This window comes from Oxyura jamaicensis, chromosome 8, assembly GCF_011077185.1.
Source record: "Oxyura jamaicensis isolate SHBP4307 breed ruddy duck chromosome 8, BPBGC_Ojam_1.0, whole genome shotgun sequence".
NCBI lineage: Eukaryota > Metazoa > Chordata > Aves > Anseriformes > Anatidae > Oxyura > Oxyura jamaicensis.
The window spans coordinates 31,140,437-31,157,714 of record NC_048900.1 but is presented as its reverse complement, the minus strand read 5'-3'; the positions used below and the strand labels follow the sequence as shown (position 1 = coordinate 31,157,714).

At 45.8% G+C, this 17,278-nt stretch overlaps 1 protein-coding gene across 2 annotated transcripts in view; it reads left to right on the top strand.

The window, feature by feature from the left end:
- The window catches only part of NEGR1 (neuronal growth regulator 1), a 241,216-nt gene extending 232,803 nt beyond the window's left edge, over positions 1-8,413 (top strand). For both annotated transcript variants that reach the window (XM_035333234.1, XM_035333235.1), the window contains one exon: positions 4,510-8,413. In XM_035333234.1, coding sequence (XP_035189125.1) covers positions 4,510-4,634 — 125 coding nt within the window. In that variant the 3' untranslated portion in view covers positions 4,635-8,413. The remainder of the gene's footprint in view (positions 1-4,509) is intronic.
- Positions 8,414-17,278: the final 8,865 nt, after the last annotated feature.

Here is a 17,278-nt window from a genome sequence, read left to right as displayed (position 1 = left end):
CTAACTTCAAGTGTCACAATATTTAGAGATGTTATCTGTAGGACTCAAATGAGCCTTCAGAGTCCCATTATCTTACAATCTTCTCTTTTAAAAAACATTTTTGACAGCATAGACTTCTTCGTCTTTTTCTTACTGCTTTGACCTTGAGTTAGCTTATCCCTTTCTTCTCAGTATATTTGAAATTTTGCATGCAAACTATTAAGGCTTTCTGCATGCAAACTATTAAGGCTTTCCTATAATAAATCATTAACCTGAATATAGTTAAATGAAATGCTTATTAACTTCTCTGCGCCTAATCCATTTAACAGAATTACTCTTGCTTATTCAGACAATCCAAAGAGGTCCATGCTTTTGTCTACAAGGCATCACAATTAAAGCTTATAATTATTTCTGGTTAATGCAGTCCTTGGTGTTAGCAAATGTTGGTTTACACATATCAGCATAGTACTTTTCCTAATCTCCTGTGTTAATTAGTGATAGTGATATAATATTACTTTGCTCTTTTTTCTTCACTACCAGGAGAGATGTTGGAATATAATCCTATCTGGGTGAAGAGCACGCCTAAACGTTTTCACCACTAAGTGTCATAAACCATTAGGATGGCGTGGAATAACCAGTAACATAGGAGGAAGGAGTGCGTGCACTTGGGTGGGAGCCACTTCATTGAGCAGTGCTGATAGCACAGGGAAATACAAAGCAAGGGGAGCAGAAGCTTTCTCCGTTTGTCTCTGTTCCTGCTGTAACTGCTCGCACAGGTCTAAGCACTATTTTAGTGTACCAAGGGCCCAGAGGTGCTCCAAGGACCCAGTGCAACACGTGCACACTAAGCCAGTTTCTGCAGCCCATGGCTGTGTGCAGATACCACGCACGGGTTCCTGCAGCCCCAGCCATCACCCAGCTCCCGGCAGCGCTCCTGCGGGATGCTGCAGCAGCGCAGCTCCAGGGCGGGCAGGCGATGCTCCTGGGGACCCTCAGCAGCCTGGCTGCTGTTGAGAGTCCTGGGAGAGCCACGGGACGAAGGCGGCCTGCAGGGGAAATCTGCAGGGCAGCGGTGAAGCCACCCCCCACGTGCTGTGTGTCTTTTCCAGATTAGGAGAGTAGCATGGGGAAAGCACGATGGAGCCGGTCTGACAATTCAGTCCAGAGTTCCTGAACAAGGAATCTGGAAAATTATCTTTGATTAATTTAGCAATAAAATAAATTACTATCCCTAAATGGCTGAAGCAAATATGTTTTACATTTATTGCATCTTATAAACACTGGGTCACTTTAAATTCCCAAACACCAGACTTTTCGTCAAGCTCATTTTAATCTTCTCCTAGATGAAAATTCACTTGCTTTCATGGTACCTCTGCCACAGATTGGAGCAGAATTTGCACTGCCAGATCAGCACAAGGGGAGCAAATAATCGGACCTTGGTTTCTACTGGAGACAGTTACCAGGATGTTGTTCTGAACGGGAGTCTTCAGACAGAGCAATAATCATCTCAGGACCAACTGCTGTCCTCCTGCTTGCTCCAGAGCTTCATATGCTGTGAAATCAGTTATAAACACAGTGCGCATTTATAGTGGTAGCAGGAATTGTGGAAGTGCCTAGGGTAGCTGGAGATGTAATGAGGGAGTCCAATAATCCATGCTTTCATTTAATGACTAAGCATACATACCTCTAGCACTGTGTCACTGTAGAAATATAACGACTGCAACTATGCATGTGTGTGTGCTTAAAAAAATGCTCAGTGATAAGATCTTAATGGGAACAAAGAAGCTGTGAGTTTTGTGCTATTTTCAAACATTTAAGCCTTTCTGCTAATTTCTAAACCAACGTTTTTTAGAGTGACACAGAAATCCCCCCCCCAAAAAAAAGGATGAAAATCCCAGTCCAAGTCCAAGATGACCTTGCCTAGCACTGCATAGCAATGATAATGAAAGCAAGGACTTTTTTTTACTTACCAAAAATGATTATTCATTCTAGGTGAGTGGCCAGGCAGATCATATCAAGAATTTTTAAATTTTAAAAGTAATTTTTTTTCTTTGCAAAGTTCGTAACACATCACAAGAGATCTACAAAATGTTATTAGTATTCGGGAACAAAAATTTCTTTTGCCACCAAAACAATCAGAATGACACAGGAAAAGTTAATCAAGATACCAAGGTGAGAAAGAAAAGTACTGCAGAAACTTGTTACATATTCAGGAATTTTTATGAGCCAAGCATGCCATTTTAAACTGTATGCCATGGCATACTTACCCTGACATTGTAACTGATGCAATCCATTTGGCACCGGCAGCGAGAGGCAGGCATCTGCTTATAAATTCGCTGAGCAGCCCAGAAACACTTGGAGATTCCCAGAAGCCGCGTTAAAGTGGAGATGTGCTACGGCCTGGCAGGATTTCCAAAGCCGTGCTCTCCATCGGCGGCTCCCCAGCTGGCCACACAGGGGTCCCCTGGCTGGAGCTGCCCTGCAGGGTGCTGCCGTCCGGCCTGGAGCTGCCAAGATGCTCCTAGAGCACGCCAGGCAATGCCAGGCTGTCTCCGCTGACGGCTGAATTAGAGGGCTGAAGCATGGCGCCGTAATGTACGTGCTGTGCTTCTGGTCCTTTGCAGTTGTACTTTTGTTTTTCTACACCGAATACCACTGCAACTCTAAGTACAACTTCATCTGTTGGATAATTACTGGCAGCGCCTAATGACAGCAGGCTTACACCAGCTTGCCCTCCTTAAAAAAAAAAAAAGTGAAGAAATAGAACAGGTATTGGAAGGGCTGGGGAATAATTTTAAGTGTTGGCTTCATCTCTTTCCCAGCGCCAGTCCCTGTGAGCTGGCACAGGATCACTGGCTTGGGGTTCCCCACGGGAACGCAGCCCCCCCCGCCGTGTATTCAAATTCAGTCCCTCACACTTCTCCAGATTTCCTTCTCCTTCAGTTTTCTATCACATGAAGTTCCTCTGGTTTGTCAGCTTTGGGAGACATAATTCTTTTCTATTATTTACACAAGTATATGTGTTTTTCCCCATTAATTCACCTAGCACCTTTGTGCTGAAACAATCCAGATATGATTTAATAAGCTTTACAAAGATAGTGGTGGTTCATATGCAGGAAATCAGATTTACATAATTTTCCACTGGCTTTTAGAGCCACTGAAGTTCAAATTATCTTTACTTTGGGGAAACTCTTTTAATATGCTAAAACAAAATACCACCTCCACTATGCTTGAGCTTGCTATCATGGTTTTTCTAATACATCAATTTTTTTTTCTAATACATTAAAGGTTGGCTTGTCATGCGGGTTTATCACAGAAAGAGCCTTTTGAATGAGAAGGGAAGGGAGTGCCCGGCCCTGTAGTTAGTCATGGTTGCAGGTCATTAAACTGACGGAAGGTGAGACTCTAAAAGCAGGAACTAATTTGGCTGTCTTTTGGTTGGTTGGTTGGTTGGTTGGTTGACACATCTGACTTTGCAGAGTGTAAGAGCAGGCTGATGTCCCCAAAATCCATACCAGTACAGCAAGGTCCGGAGAGAACATTCTCGCTTGTGCCCCCCATCTGTGATTCACAAAGCCAAGGCCAGACCAGGCGGCGCTCCTGCGGGGCACTGCAGCCTTGGGCAGCCTGCGGGAGGGCTGCGGGCGATGCCAGGACAGGGCTGCGGGTTGCCGGCACTCCTCAGGGGGCTGCTCTCGGTGCCCATGGCACCCTGGCGGCTTCTTCGCCTCCCTGGGCTTGTAGCCACGGGGGGATGCACAGCTCCGGGTGCCGGGCGTGTCTGCGGGCATTAGTGCTAGATAGGTGGATGAGCGGCAGAGGTAACGTGGTGCTCCCGGGCTCAGGGCAGGGTGTCTTACCCGTCCCTTTTCTTTTCTGCTGTCTTGTATTTCACAAGAACAAAACCATCGGTTTCTGCGTGAGCCCTCTCCTGTGCTGCCCAGAGGGGCCAGCGGACCGGCTGCTCACGGCGGCTGCAGGCGGTTGTCTCCTCACTGTGTTCTTGTATTTTAGCTCTTGTGCGTGCATTTACTGTAATACTTAATTTGGAATTTGAGAGAGGCTTTGTATTAAAGCAAGTAAACACAGCTTCATCAGAGACTGACCATAAATGTGCATCTCTTTGGCTAAGCAAAACTTTCAAACTTTGGCTCCAGAAGTTAAGTAGAAAACAAGTTGTTTTCCAACAGAGCTAAATATATTCACCTCTCATTGATTTCAGTGGAGATTTAATGCTCAGTAACTTAAAAACAGATAAATTATTCAGATGTTTAAACATGAAGCACTCATCTAATGTTAAGTATTCACATTTAAAATGTTTGCATTAATAATGGTTTGTGCTCTTTAACACAACAAGTAATAGTCAGCGAGCATTGTCGCGGGAGGGTTGTCTACTTTTGCAGCATTTTCTCCTCTTTGCAGAAGAAAGCTTTTGCTGCTTTACGTTATCATAGAGGAAGTAGTGAATTATATGTGTTTGGGGTCTAAGAGTCGGAATTTTCCCTTAACCCTTTTCTTTTCTTTTTGCAGCTCCCAGTACAGCCCAGTATGGGATCACCGGTGATGCCGAAGTCCTGTTCTCCTGCTGGTACCTTGTGTTGACACTGTCCTCTCTCACCAGCATATTCTACCTGAAGAACATCATTCTGCACTAAATGTAAAGAACCCTAAAAGGCTTTTAAGGATTCTCTGAAAGTGCTGATGACTGGATCCAATCTGGTAGAGTTTGTTAAAAGCAGCGTGGGATATAATCAGCAGTGCTTACGTGGGGATGATCGCCTTCTGTAGAATTGCTCATTATGTAAATACTTTAATTCTACTCCTTTTTTGATTAGCTGCATTACCTTGTGAAGCAGTACACATTGTCCTTTTTTAAGACGTGAAAGCTCTGAAATTACTTTTAGAGGATATTAATTGTGATTTCATGTTTGTAATCTACAAGTTTTCAAAAGCATTCAGTCATGGTCTGCTGAGTTGCAGACCGTAGTTTACAAAAAAAAAAAAAAAAAGAAAAAAAAGAAAAAGAATATTGCAGTAAAAATGTGCTTCTTTAAGGCTGCAATACAACATTCAGTACCCTTCTTAAAAACATTCTATCCACATTTACACAGAAACTTTTTTTTCCTTTTGATAAAAAAATCAATATTGCCTTCAAAATATCTCTTCAAAATATTACATATATCTAGATTTTCTTCCAGCATGATATTCAGGTTTCAAGAATGAGCCTTGTATTATAACTGCATTGTGCAGTACTGCTTTTTTTCTTCCTTTTTTCCTGCAAATTCAGCATGGGTGTGCCTTCATAAAACACTACTTTCCTCTTCCACTCCAACAAATTTGGAATGTGTTTTGGGAAATGCTAAAGCATCCTTTTGAGCATAACAAATCTCTAACTGAGGATGAAGGTGCTATTGGCTAGAAGGAAAACCTCCTCTCCCATCTCCAGTGGGTAATGGAACTGCTTCAGACGTATATTTTTAGGCAATCAGTGAAGGATAGCACCAATTCCTTTTATTTTTTTCCCATCTACTAAGCAGTAGATGATCTCTGTAAAAAACTAGTTTTCCCATTACAAAAGAGAACACAAATTATGTTGAGACATCTTTTGAACGTAGGAAGGTTTCTCTTAGTCATTCTAAATCAGAATTCTTAAATGGCTGTAAATGTGAGAAACTGAATCGTCCCTTTTATATTACTGAAAAAAAAAAAAAAATGTGAATTGGTATTTTTCTTGCACTTAATTTTGTACTGGTTTGGCTAATTTAGCAATGATAAAGGATGCTTTTAAATATTAGATATCTGAAAATACATAAAGTATCAAGCAGAATTTTATATATATATAATATATATATAAAATACATATATATATTAAAACAAGGTTGCTCTAATAATTGTACTGAATTGCATGCTGCCGTCAATGATGCATCTTTACAGACAGGACTCCATTACTGACATACTAATACTGTACAAATAGCTTACCACAGCAGTTTAGTTCTCATACACGATTTCCTAGGACTGCAGTCTATCAAGATAAGACTCTCATTAACCTCAATGAAGGATCAAGTTTCAAAATAGCATAGAACATTACTATTTTTTCTTAGCAGCCCCATACTGCATCATTGCAAAATGTTGCTCACAGTTTACAGCTGAATTTAAAAATGCCATCCATGTAAATCGCTGGGACATGACTGTGGCCAGCAGCCTTTGAATACAAGATCTCCTATTGACAACAATAATAAAACCATTATCTACGTTATAATTTCCCTGTTTTGTATGTGAACTCTAATAGGTGACACAATTATTATAAATATGACATCCTTTCTCCTAACAATAAGGCTTTGTAGCTAGCAATACCAGATGAGTACTGTGCATATGCAGCAGTTCCAAATCGAGTTTACAAATATCCCAGTTTCTGAAAAGGCAAATTGTGAGTTTGCTTAGACTCAATATGTATACCGTCCCATGCTAAAAGGTAGTCCCAATATGTGGTGAACCTGTTGTTGTTACTGATCAGCTCAGATGCAGGGTATAAAGTGAAATATGCTGACTCCAAAACATGGCAATAAATTGTCCTGGGTCACTCTGCTTTTGTTCAGTGACAGGTTGTACTATTTCTATTGTATCCCTTCCAGCTGTGTGCTGAGCTGTTACTATTTCAAGAAATGTGGCATTTTTTAAAAAACCTTGAATAACATGACAAAATTAATTCTTTAAGGAAATTATATAAGAGCAATTCAAATTATACCATTCACAGTCCTGGTATGCTGATTTCCCTTGTATTGCAGCTTTAAAGTGCTATGTTTTAGAATCCCTTCATATGAAACAGAGGTGCTGCAGATATCATGTCAGTACAGTTTTATGAAGAAAGAAAAAGGGGTACCAGTAGCCCAACTCGTATGCCGTGTCTCATGTAAAACTGAGAGATGTTTGTATTCTGGGGCTGGATCAATTTATATATTTCAGTTATATATTTCATTTCAGTGATCCCTAATATCTGAAACCTGACAATTCCAGCAACAGAATAGGATGAGCAGCAGCTTTATTAAATGTGAAGGAAATGAGGAATGAGGTATTGCCTGTGAGCAGACACAGAGCCACTGGGTAACATGGACAAGGCATTCGGTCCCACCTCTGAATTTTCACTTAAATTTGTGGGGACATGATTGCTGTCAAGTCCCAAAAGAAAAATATATACATACAAATATTCCTCGGTGCCAATAGCATTTAGCATTTTCTTGGATGAGATAGGCTCTTAAACACCAGTCGGATCTGTGTGTTCAGCAGCGGACACGTGCGCAGCCACCCGCTCAGCGCCGCGTGCCTCGGTGCCCGCGGGGCCGGGCTCTGCAGGCTGCTCGGCAGGAGCCGACCGCATCCTGCGGCCCCGCACCGGGGCAGAGGCGCTTACCTTTATGCACCGGTTAATTCAAAGGGCGGGGTGCATGAAGATAAGCAGCCTTGGTGTTTTGCGGGATCGGAGCTATAGGCAGTATTGACTGAATAAAGAAACTTGGCTCCTCGGGTAACCTGTTCCTTGCGGTAAACCGGTACTTGTGCAGTTTGGGACTTACTGGGACATTCCTCCAACGCAGCCTGTGCAGACTGCTGCCAATTGAACTCAACAGCATTTGACAAAATCCATTCACCCTTTAGTTTGTGGGGTGCGTTTGCTTTAGGCGACTGTTTGACGGTATGTTCGATGCTTCTTCCAATGGTTAACCCATACTGTTCATATCTGTTGGTCAAATATTATTATATTTATTCCCACCTTTAAAACGTGAAAAATAAATGGCTTAGCTCCAAGCAGTATAACTGAATATTTATATTAAGATCGTTGTCCACATTGGAAACCCCGAAGTCTGTAACACCGTAAGTTCCTACTCGTGCAATAACTCAGGTCTGCTAATTACCATTGCATCGGTGACGTACACAGAAGCAGTGATGCTCTAATTATGCCGTTGCTGATCAAGATTATACTAATACTGAATTAAAGGATGTCTCACAACTTCTTGAACAAATGCAGTTTCTCAAGGGTTTATAACTTGGCAGGAAATATACTCCTCATAGATAAACAGCTTTTTTTAAACTTTTCAATATATATATTTTTTTTAGAAACTGTGCTGTTTTTAAGATACAGGAGTGTTAAAAACCATCACCAGGAAAAGCTGCTTTTTTGCACATTTTCAGAGTTAGCATTCTAGACCAACGATGGTAAATGTTACGCCTACCAAAATCTCTGCTTATTCCATATAACTGTGTTATAAAGAATGTGTATACCAAAATATGTATTTACATGGATAAACAATATGCCTTAAAGACTAGATATGCATTTACTTCTGAGATTGGATCAGCTTTGTGCCCAGTCTGGAGGTAAATAACCCATACTTCGTAGCCTGCCATGGGAGGTTCTGTTTCTTTCAAAAAAAAAAAAAAAGGGGAAAAAAAAGTGAAGAAAAACATTCAGTTTCTTTTAAAAGAATCTTAACTAATTTTATAATTCTTGCATAAACTGACATATGTGAAGAAGTTTAGGAAAAGGATGAAGTTTTAGCTCTAGCCCTGGCAGTGCACGGCCCCCTTTTCGGAGCTGTGCCAGCACCAAGCTGGGCCAGGGGCAGCCCCGGGGCCGAGACCCCCGGCGTGCAGCCGCAGGGCCCAAGAGCTCGCTCGCTCTCAGCGTGCAGCCCCCTTCCCAGCCGGGCGCCTTCTCCTTCCCTCCACCTGCTGCCTTGGGGACACGGCGCTGCCCATCCCCGCCTTTCCTCCTGCTCTGTCCCTGCTCAGCCTCGCCTCCGCAGCTTTCCACCTTTCTCCCTCCTGTCTTGGCCTCAGTTTGGGCTCAGCCATCAGACGGGGAGATGGGACCGCAGGGTCCAGCAGCAGTGGGATGGCCCCAGGAGCGAGGGGAAGAGGACGGCTGATGGGACCCTGACTCAGCCCCAGCTGCCCACCGCAGTGACCTGAGCCCCGAAGGCAGCCAGACGTTCCCGAGCACCCCCGTTGGCCGCAGCAGCAGGGATGTGTGGGAACCCAGCGCACCCACGTGCCACAGCCCGTGCACCCATAGCCCCCCCCAGCACAGAACAGGAAACTTTTAAACAACAAATTACTCTAAAAAAATCTTTAAAAACAAGAACTAGAAATTCTTCATTCCGCCTTAATAGATAAATAATTGAAGGGAGGAGTTTACCCTTGGGAGTTGACTTTTTCAGCCAAAACCGACACGCGCTGCACACGCGTAGGCTGTGCTGGCTCCGCTTTTGGGTCGCACCTTCCCTGCCGAGGCGAGGGAGGGATCTTGCCCAGCAGTCAGGAAGGGCCATGGCACACCGGGACATAGACCAGGCTGCTGCAGAAGGGTCCTGGGACAGCCTGGCAGGACTCTGGGTGGCTGCTGTTCCAAAAACATCCCTCACCAGGGCACTGACAGCACTGAGCAAATACCTGTTTGCTCCTACCACTTTCTGCCTAATTCTTGGAGAGCTCAAAGCTTCCTTTATATCAGAAAATCCCTGTGCTAGGACAGTGGATCTCAGCATACTTGTCACGTCGCATAAACTTAGTTTTCAGTCATTTGTGTCTTAAAGGCGTGAAGCTTTCTGGTCACCTGGCGGGCTGTGAGTCTGCATGGCAGGACAAGCTGCAGGCCACAGGCCCTCAGGCCCTCAGGCCGATGCTGACATCCCCTGCCCCAGCTCTGCCTCGTGTCCCCGCGGCTGGGCTGCCAGAATTATCCCGTGGGGCTCCCACCAGTGTGTGCCCACCGCCATCCCTGTGGCAGGGGGACTGCAGGGACCTGTCCCTTGCTGCCACTCGGCACTCCGGCGTGAGGAACTCTGAACCCAACGCAGACAGTAGGGCAGAGTAACAGCTGAAAGTCATTTCACTTAGAGTCGCTTTCATCGTCTCGTAGCTCCCTGCACAGCCTCTGTGGCCGCTGCGCTGCCAGGTGAACCTGAGCCCCCATTAGCAGAATAAGTTACATTTCCCAAAATTTGAAGTTGGAGGAAGGTGAGAGGGAGTCGGTATCGTACTGCTGCTGCCACCACAGCCACAGGAATTTCCCCTCATATCTTCCAAATATGAAACTATTCATTATTCCTCCAAACCTTTTCTTTTTATGCTGCCAGATAAAAAATGCCTGTAATGATGATATATATTATATTTGGTATCTAGAGGGCAAAATCTCTTCTCTCCTAATGCACATCCATCCTTCCCTTTATTATTTTTCAGCCAAAACCAAAACACAATTCGCACATTACACAATGCGATTTATGTGCAATAACATCAGCTTTTCCACTTATCAAAACCATTACAGTCATAAGCACATAACTCCCATTAACCTCAGCGACAGCAACTTAAATGTGAACCACAAGTGAGAATAAACCTTAAAGATGTCATTTAGCAGCAGCCGCCTTGTTTTCTGGTATGTGTCTAATGGCGAGATGGCAGGCTCATTTCTCTCCTCCCCCAGCCCGCCTTTTTTTTATTATTTCCTCCTTAAGCAAAGTACACTTCTCTCATCGGCAGGGAGATTAGCTCGGGTCCGAAGGTGTAGGCATTTAGATGTGTTTAACGTTTCTGACGCATCGCTTCGGGCAGCCGTACTCCGTTGGGGCGCGCGAGGTGAAGTGTCCCGGGGAGCCGCAGCGAGCCGGGCAGGCTGCTCCCACTCCATGCTAATGAGACAGCTTCTCGTGGAGATTTCGGCTCTGTAGAAGCTACGGGAGGTAGCACGGTTCATTAGGCTACGAAAGCTTTAAAATGTTAAAGGAACTGGTTTTCCTCTCTCATTTAAGTGAATTGCTAAAAGCACTGGGTTGTTCTTCCACAGAACTTCAAATTCACTATTTTCTTCATTAACTTTGACCTTTTTACATCTATTACAATGAGGAAAAAAAAGTTAAGTTCAGAGTAAGCTACTGCAAACTCACTTACCCCAGGCTTTTATAAAGCCTGAGAGCTTGGGTTGGAAAGAAACAGAACTCGTTTGCCACTATTTTCTATACAAAAGGGATTTAGCGTTAAGGATCCTGAGTTTTTCTGAATCATTTCTAATTACTTTCAGCGAGGCACATGCACTATCCTTTTCACCCTGTGCTTATTGGTAGCAAAAGGACAGAACGCCTGGTGGTGCTCCTGGGATGTGGCCGCTTCCCTGTGGGCACAGTTTGGGGCAATTTTGATGGGATGTTTGAGTAAAGCTTTTGAAGCAGCCGAAGATGCAGCCCCGTGTGCTTTAGCTGTAGGCGAGCAGCAAGCCCGATTGAAGAGAGCAATGGTCCCACCCCACCTCCCTCCAGGTATCCCTAAAAAGGCCTTTCCCAACCAAGCCTGCTTTAGTTCCAAAGGCTGCAAATGTAAATGCCGTGACAATAACATTCCAGCAAAGTGTTTTGCCCTTTCCAGCCCAGCCCAGCCCCACTGCTGAGGCACCCACCACCAACAGCCCTTCCGTGTGTTGATTTTTTTTTCCTCTTTTTTTAAAGCAGACGTGCAAGCAGCGTGCTGCCCTGCTGCTCCCGTGCCTCATCTCATCAGGGCTTGCTTCCTGCGTTAGCTGACCCCCCGAGCTGCTGTCGCGGGTGCAGGGCAATGCTTCCCCTCCTCCGCTGTCCTTCCAGCTCCTCGCTTTTGGCAGGTGTCTGGGACGAGGAAACACCTCGTGTTTCTCTAGCAGGGCTGGTTTAACACACAAAGCCAAAAGCTCAGTGGTGTTGCCTGATTCAGCCAAACCCCGCTCCCTCCGCCGGGCACGTAAGTGCTGCTGGCAGCAGGGGGGTGCACCGGGGGGGTGCGGTGTCCAGGTCTTGGGGCATAGCTCTGTGTGGGTGCGGCAGCGCAGCTCTGCCTCCCCTGCGGATGGTGGAACACACGCCTGAGCTTTGACAGAGGGTCACTTCTGTCACGGGAGTCCGGAGGAGCGTTTCAGCCTTTGTTTCAGTGCCTTAAGCACCTTTTCGCAACAGACCATGATGTAAGAGAGTACATTTTTTTAAATTAATTTCGGAAAGTTAATCACCCCCAGCACCTTGGCTCCCCGAGCAGCTGCTCCCAGGCCAGACCTCACACCCGGCCCTCGCGAAGCACGGTGGCTGCTGAGCTCTGCCCACGCGATGGCTCTCGCCAGAGGGTCTGCCAGAAGGCCTCTGGCTCTTCTGAAAAACCTCGTCCGAGGGCTAAAACCTTCGATTTGAATGCAGAATTAGCACTCTGGTACAGGTTAATGAACAGAAAGGAGTAGAGAGTTTTTGACCGAAATACTTCCGAGATGGTTTAAACACGTGATGGTCACAGATCAGGCCCACTGCTGCAGAAAGCACCTGCATCCCCTCGGCAGAGGAGGAAGAGGAGGCTCTGCTGGCGTTTGGTGCAGAAAACTTCCCAAGTGACCAGGCTCTGCGCTCTTTTCACCTAAATATAGATTCATTCACCTAAATATAGATTATGCCCCCGCATCCCTGCCGTGCCCGCTGCGCTGTGCCCGGTCCCCAGGTGGTGACATCGGCCCCACAGCAAGCGGGCTGCGATGGGGCACAGCTCCCGCCGGCACTCCTCGCCTGCTGGGCAGCCTCGGGGGGCTGGGCAGGGGACGAGGTGTGACCCGTGGGCCCCTTGTGTTGGCCGCCCAGCTTGGCCCACAGGCAGGCTGGTGGTCCACTGCCTTCCGCTGGTCTCGGCCGAGACCTCTGCCAGGACGGCACGGGACTCGTCCTTTACTGTCTAAATGTGTTTGTTTTTCTGGCAAACTGTGGTCTTGAAATGCAGGTTTTTTCCTTGTATCTTCATCAGGTTGATGGTTGTGAAAAGTAATTATTTTAGCATATGGTGAAATGTGCAATTATTATTGCTAGGCTCTTCATCTAAGACAATCCCCATTCGCATGGATCTCCTGTGAGCACTGAGAACAAGGGTCAGCCAGTTCTGGCACAAAACAAACAAAAAAAACCTCTCCCCAAACAACTTCTTAATTTCTAATTCCTGTCCCACCCAAAAACCATGACTCCATTGTGGTAAATGGCAAATAATAATGGTAAATAGAGGGATGGAGTCTTAAACTGAATCACAACAGCTAGCTGTCATGGGCTACTGGTTTAATAATTGCTTTTAACTCTTGTGTTCATTATTTCTGTTATTAAGGCATTTTGCCTACAGGTAATGCTCACACTATTAGCAAAACCTGTGACTTGTGACAAGTTCTTTAGTGTTGCAATAAATCATAAGTTCTTTGGGAAGAACTCCTGCCTTCCTCCAGCACAGGCAGAGGGCTTGGGGCAGAGACCTCCCCCCGTGGGGCCGGGGCCGTGTCCCCTCCCCAGGGTGTGCGGAGCTGCTCAGTAGCACCCAGCCGCCCACCTCAGCTGGTGCTTGGAAGGTTTAGCAAGATCAAAACAAGCATGGGAGAAAAAACACCCCATGGTTTGTATTTGCTGGAGGCAGAGAGGTGCCATTTTAAGACAAAAGCCAAGTCTCCCGGAGGCAGTGAGCCAAATCTGCATATGATTATCATTTACTTTTCAACAGAGTAATATTAAAATAGCTCAAGTTGCAGCACAGCCATCATGCCCAGCTTAGAAGAGTTATAAAGAATATACATTTATTCCATAGCAGAATGTGTTTGCACTCCTTTGTGCAATGGCACCTCCTGTGTCACCAAGGCAGACCCGTTAGGGGGTCCATGCCAGGGGCTGAAGGCGAAGCCCCTGACCCCACAGTCTGTTCTGCCTACCCACAGCACTGCAGGGTGCTCTTTGCAGGGGCCATGCGCTTTCCTCCAGAAAACCAGCCCCCTTGCCAGAACCAACAGGTTTGAGTGAGGGCGACCAAGGAGCAAAGAGCAGCACTGTGCTCGGGCAAGGACGGCTCAGCCCTGCCCAGCTGGTGCCCCAGGCAGGCGCTGCCCGGCCAGGCAGGGGGCTGGCACCCAGCACCCAGCTCAGCACCAGCCCCTTCCTTCTTTTTCCCCCTAGGAGCAGTTGCTGCTTGTTGGCAGTAGCATCCCAGTGTCAGGTCCGTGCCTAAGGGAGTCTGTCGTGGTCCCCTGGCAATCTCTGTGATGGATTTGTCTGTTTAAGCCCCTGGCGCTGGGGGCTCGCCCAGCAGTGTGCTGTCCCCTGCCCACAGGCACCTGCTGTCACCTCCCGTGCTGCTCCAAGGAGGGGGCGACGGCTCCCAGCCCTGAATCTACAGCAGATATGCAAATGCACTTAGCAAAGCGCTCCCACAGATGTTCTTAATTAAAACAACCCAAACCCACATAAAGTAATAACCCAAAAAACCGCCTCACCGCTCTCATATGTTCTGAATCACTGCTGCAGAATACTACAGGAATATTATTTTTATAAGAGTAAACCATTTGCTAAATAAGCCACCTGTTAAATAAACACTCCCTCTCTCCAAATATTGTTGTTTTGTTTTCCAGACTATGCACAATCTGGATTTATTTGAGATGAAAAAAGATAATCGCTAAAGAAAAAAACCTGTATTTTGACTATTTGAAACTATCCATCTTGTGCGCACATCTGCTCCTTTGCAAGCCGGCAGAGCTCTTACATTAAAAGAGAATCGTAGGTACTTATTCAGCCAGGAGCTAATGAATTTCCATCATCACTCCATGGCAGTCTTCACTTTCCTAACTTCTTCAAGCCTCAGATTGTTTCTTATTCTCCAATAGAGGTGTCTTCTCACAGGGACAAATCCTGAACCGAGATTGTCTTAGCGAAGTTGACACGGGAGAGCGAACAGAAGTCAGCTCACATTTCTTTGTGATCCTTTTTCCATGCTGCCAAAGCCAAGCTCGCCGTTATCCCACCTCCAGCCTGTCTGTTCAGGAGCACCCCGCTGCGCGCAGCCAGCACACAGCTGCTCCTTCAGCTCCCCCTTTCCCCACCCATCGGTGGGGTGCTTCCAGAAAACACCCGGGTAGTCATACAGAATGCACGTCCCCACAAAATAACCACACACACACAGGCTAAATAGCAATTAGTTAAATAAAAGATTGCATCTTTCCTTCATGCAGTGGACAGCAGCTCCAAGCTTCCTGCCCTCTCCTGGCACCGCGCTGCTCCATCTTCCAGCTTGGTCTTGTTGCACCTCTCTTGGGTCATCTCAGAAATGAGAGCACTCAGCTATTCAGACTATATAGAGAATAATTTTATTCCGAGCCTCAAGGCGCTGTTTAGAGCAGGACATAAAAGGCCACAGTAAAAAAGTGAAGGGAGCAAAACCAAGTGTAAAGGAGAGGGCTTTGGGCCAGGGCAAGCAGTGAATCCCAGGAGCCAGCTTCCCTGCCCCTGCCAGGTACCCCGGGCTGCAGCTGGTGTCCTCTCTGAATCAGCTGCAGGAGGTTGCTGTTTGAAGGTTTGGAGTTCACCTTTGAGGAACTTCTCAGAAACGTAGATTCAGAGTCCTAAAAGCTGCAGAATGAGTGTCTCCGGGCACGGTGTGATGTCCTTCCTAGAGGAGCACTTTCCCACTGTGGGAAGTGAGGCTTAGGGATGCTCATGCCCATGCCCTGTTAGGCAGCCTGACACAGACCTGGACCCCTAAGTCAGAGTGCAGAGCTCTTGGGTGTGTTGTGCTTAGAGTCTGGGCTGAAATAGGTGCCGATGGCACACAAAGCAGTCCCGTCTGATGTTTCTCCAGGCTTCACTGATAAATGTGTGACCAGAGAGATGCTTATCATCTATTGCTAGTGCTGAGAACTGGTTGTAAGAAGCCACATGCATTGTGTGCGTGTGTAGTTGTTTACCAGGGATATAAAATGGCTTTAGCTGATTTTGTGTCCTCAGATCTGAAAATAATACCTAGTTGTCACAAATAATTACGCAGCACAGACAGAGGCTTGCAGCAAGTGTGACATCCTCATCTGCACCAAGTTGTACTTGCACAAAGTCCAGTTAACTTGGTGAGACTACTTGTGCATGCTATTACACTCTGTGAATAATGGTGCCTGATATCTGGCCCACAGAAACCTCGCTGATTGGCAGTAAAAGCTGGGTAGGTGATCACCTAAGTGCATAAAATGTGGCCATAAAGATGCATCAGCATTATGAGTTCATATAAAATTGCAGGCACAGAACTGGACAAAACTGCTTTTCAAAATCAGCCCTATTATATCCTGTTCTTTTTCACAGAGAACCTTTGTGATAATAATCCTGCTGCTATTTTGCATGTTCACACATATTTTCTTGCTCTTTGACACTCAGCACCTAGCAACTTGGCTCGTTCACCTTTAGCTGATGTTTTTCCCATGCCTTCTGAACAACACAGCAGCAAAACCCTCTATGCAAGTCTCACACTGTCCATAAAAAGAAGCCTTTTCTTCCAAGACAAGTTCAGTTTTCACCCAGCTACAGGCTCGCCTATATCTTTTAAACACTAAACCACGTCAGTTTGTGATTTTTTTTCCAAGTGCTTTTATACATCTTGACTCTAACGCAGATTCTTAGAAAATTTCACAAAGCTTCTATTACTCATTTCACTTTGAATGCAGCTCACAAATTAATGGTGCCTGTTAATTAGGCAGCTAACCTGAAAAGAAAAGAAAGAAAGAAAAAAAAAAAAAAAAAAAAAAAAAAAAAAAAAAAAAAAAAAAAAAAAGGAATGCTTCCCTTTTGAAGGTAATCTGCTGTAAAACACATTAAAGAGTTGAGTCAGATTTTAATAACTAAGAAAGTCTTTAGCTTTGACATATGAACCGAGTGAGCCTGCAGTGCCCCATACGTGCACACACACACAGCCATGCCCCAGCACTCGCCCCCCCCCCCCCCCCCCCCCCCCCCCCCGCCAGCGACCTGGTGCTTGCAGCACCGACCTGCTCAGCACCAAACCAGTAAATGCAGCATGCAAGGACAACGCGGCCAGTCCCACCTGCAAAGCATCAAACAATGCAGGCTTCTGCCCACTTTGCTGCCCAGACCTGCATGCCTACTGCTGTGCAGCCCTGGCAAAAACTCCGTGAGTGTTTCCTCAGCACCAGAACTAACTGCAAATGGTGCAAAACAAGGTGCGGGTCGGGTGCTGCTTGGTGGGTGAGTGGCACAGAAGACCCAGAACAGGCTGCCAGCTTTTGAGCAACTTCAGTCTTTGATAATTAGCAGGGAAGAAAGAAATGTTTTGCATGCCTGAGTCTACATTAAAGCACTAGTGCAAAAATAAATTTATTTGGAAATAATGCAATGGCTGTTAGGAAAAAAGAAAAGAGAGTTGCATCCATGTAAGGCAGACCTGTCCCTTGCCTCCCCATCTCATCCTTTTCCATATAGAATTCCAGGATTTGTTTCATTCAAAGAATAGA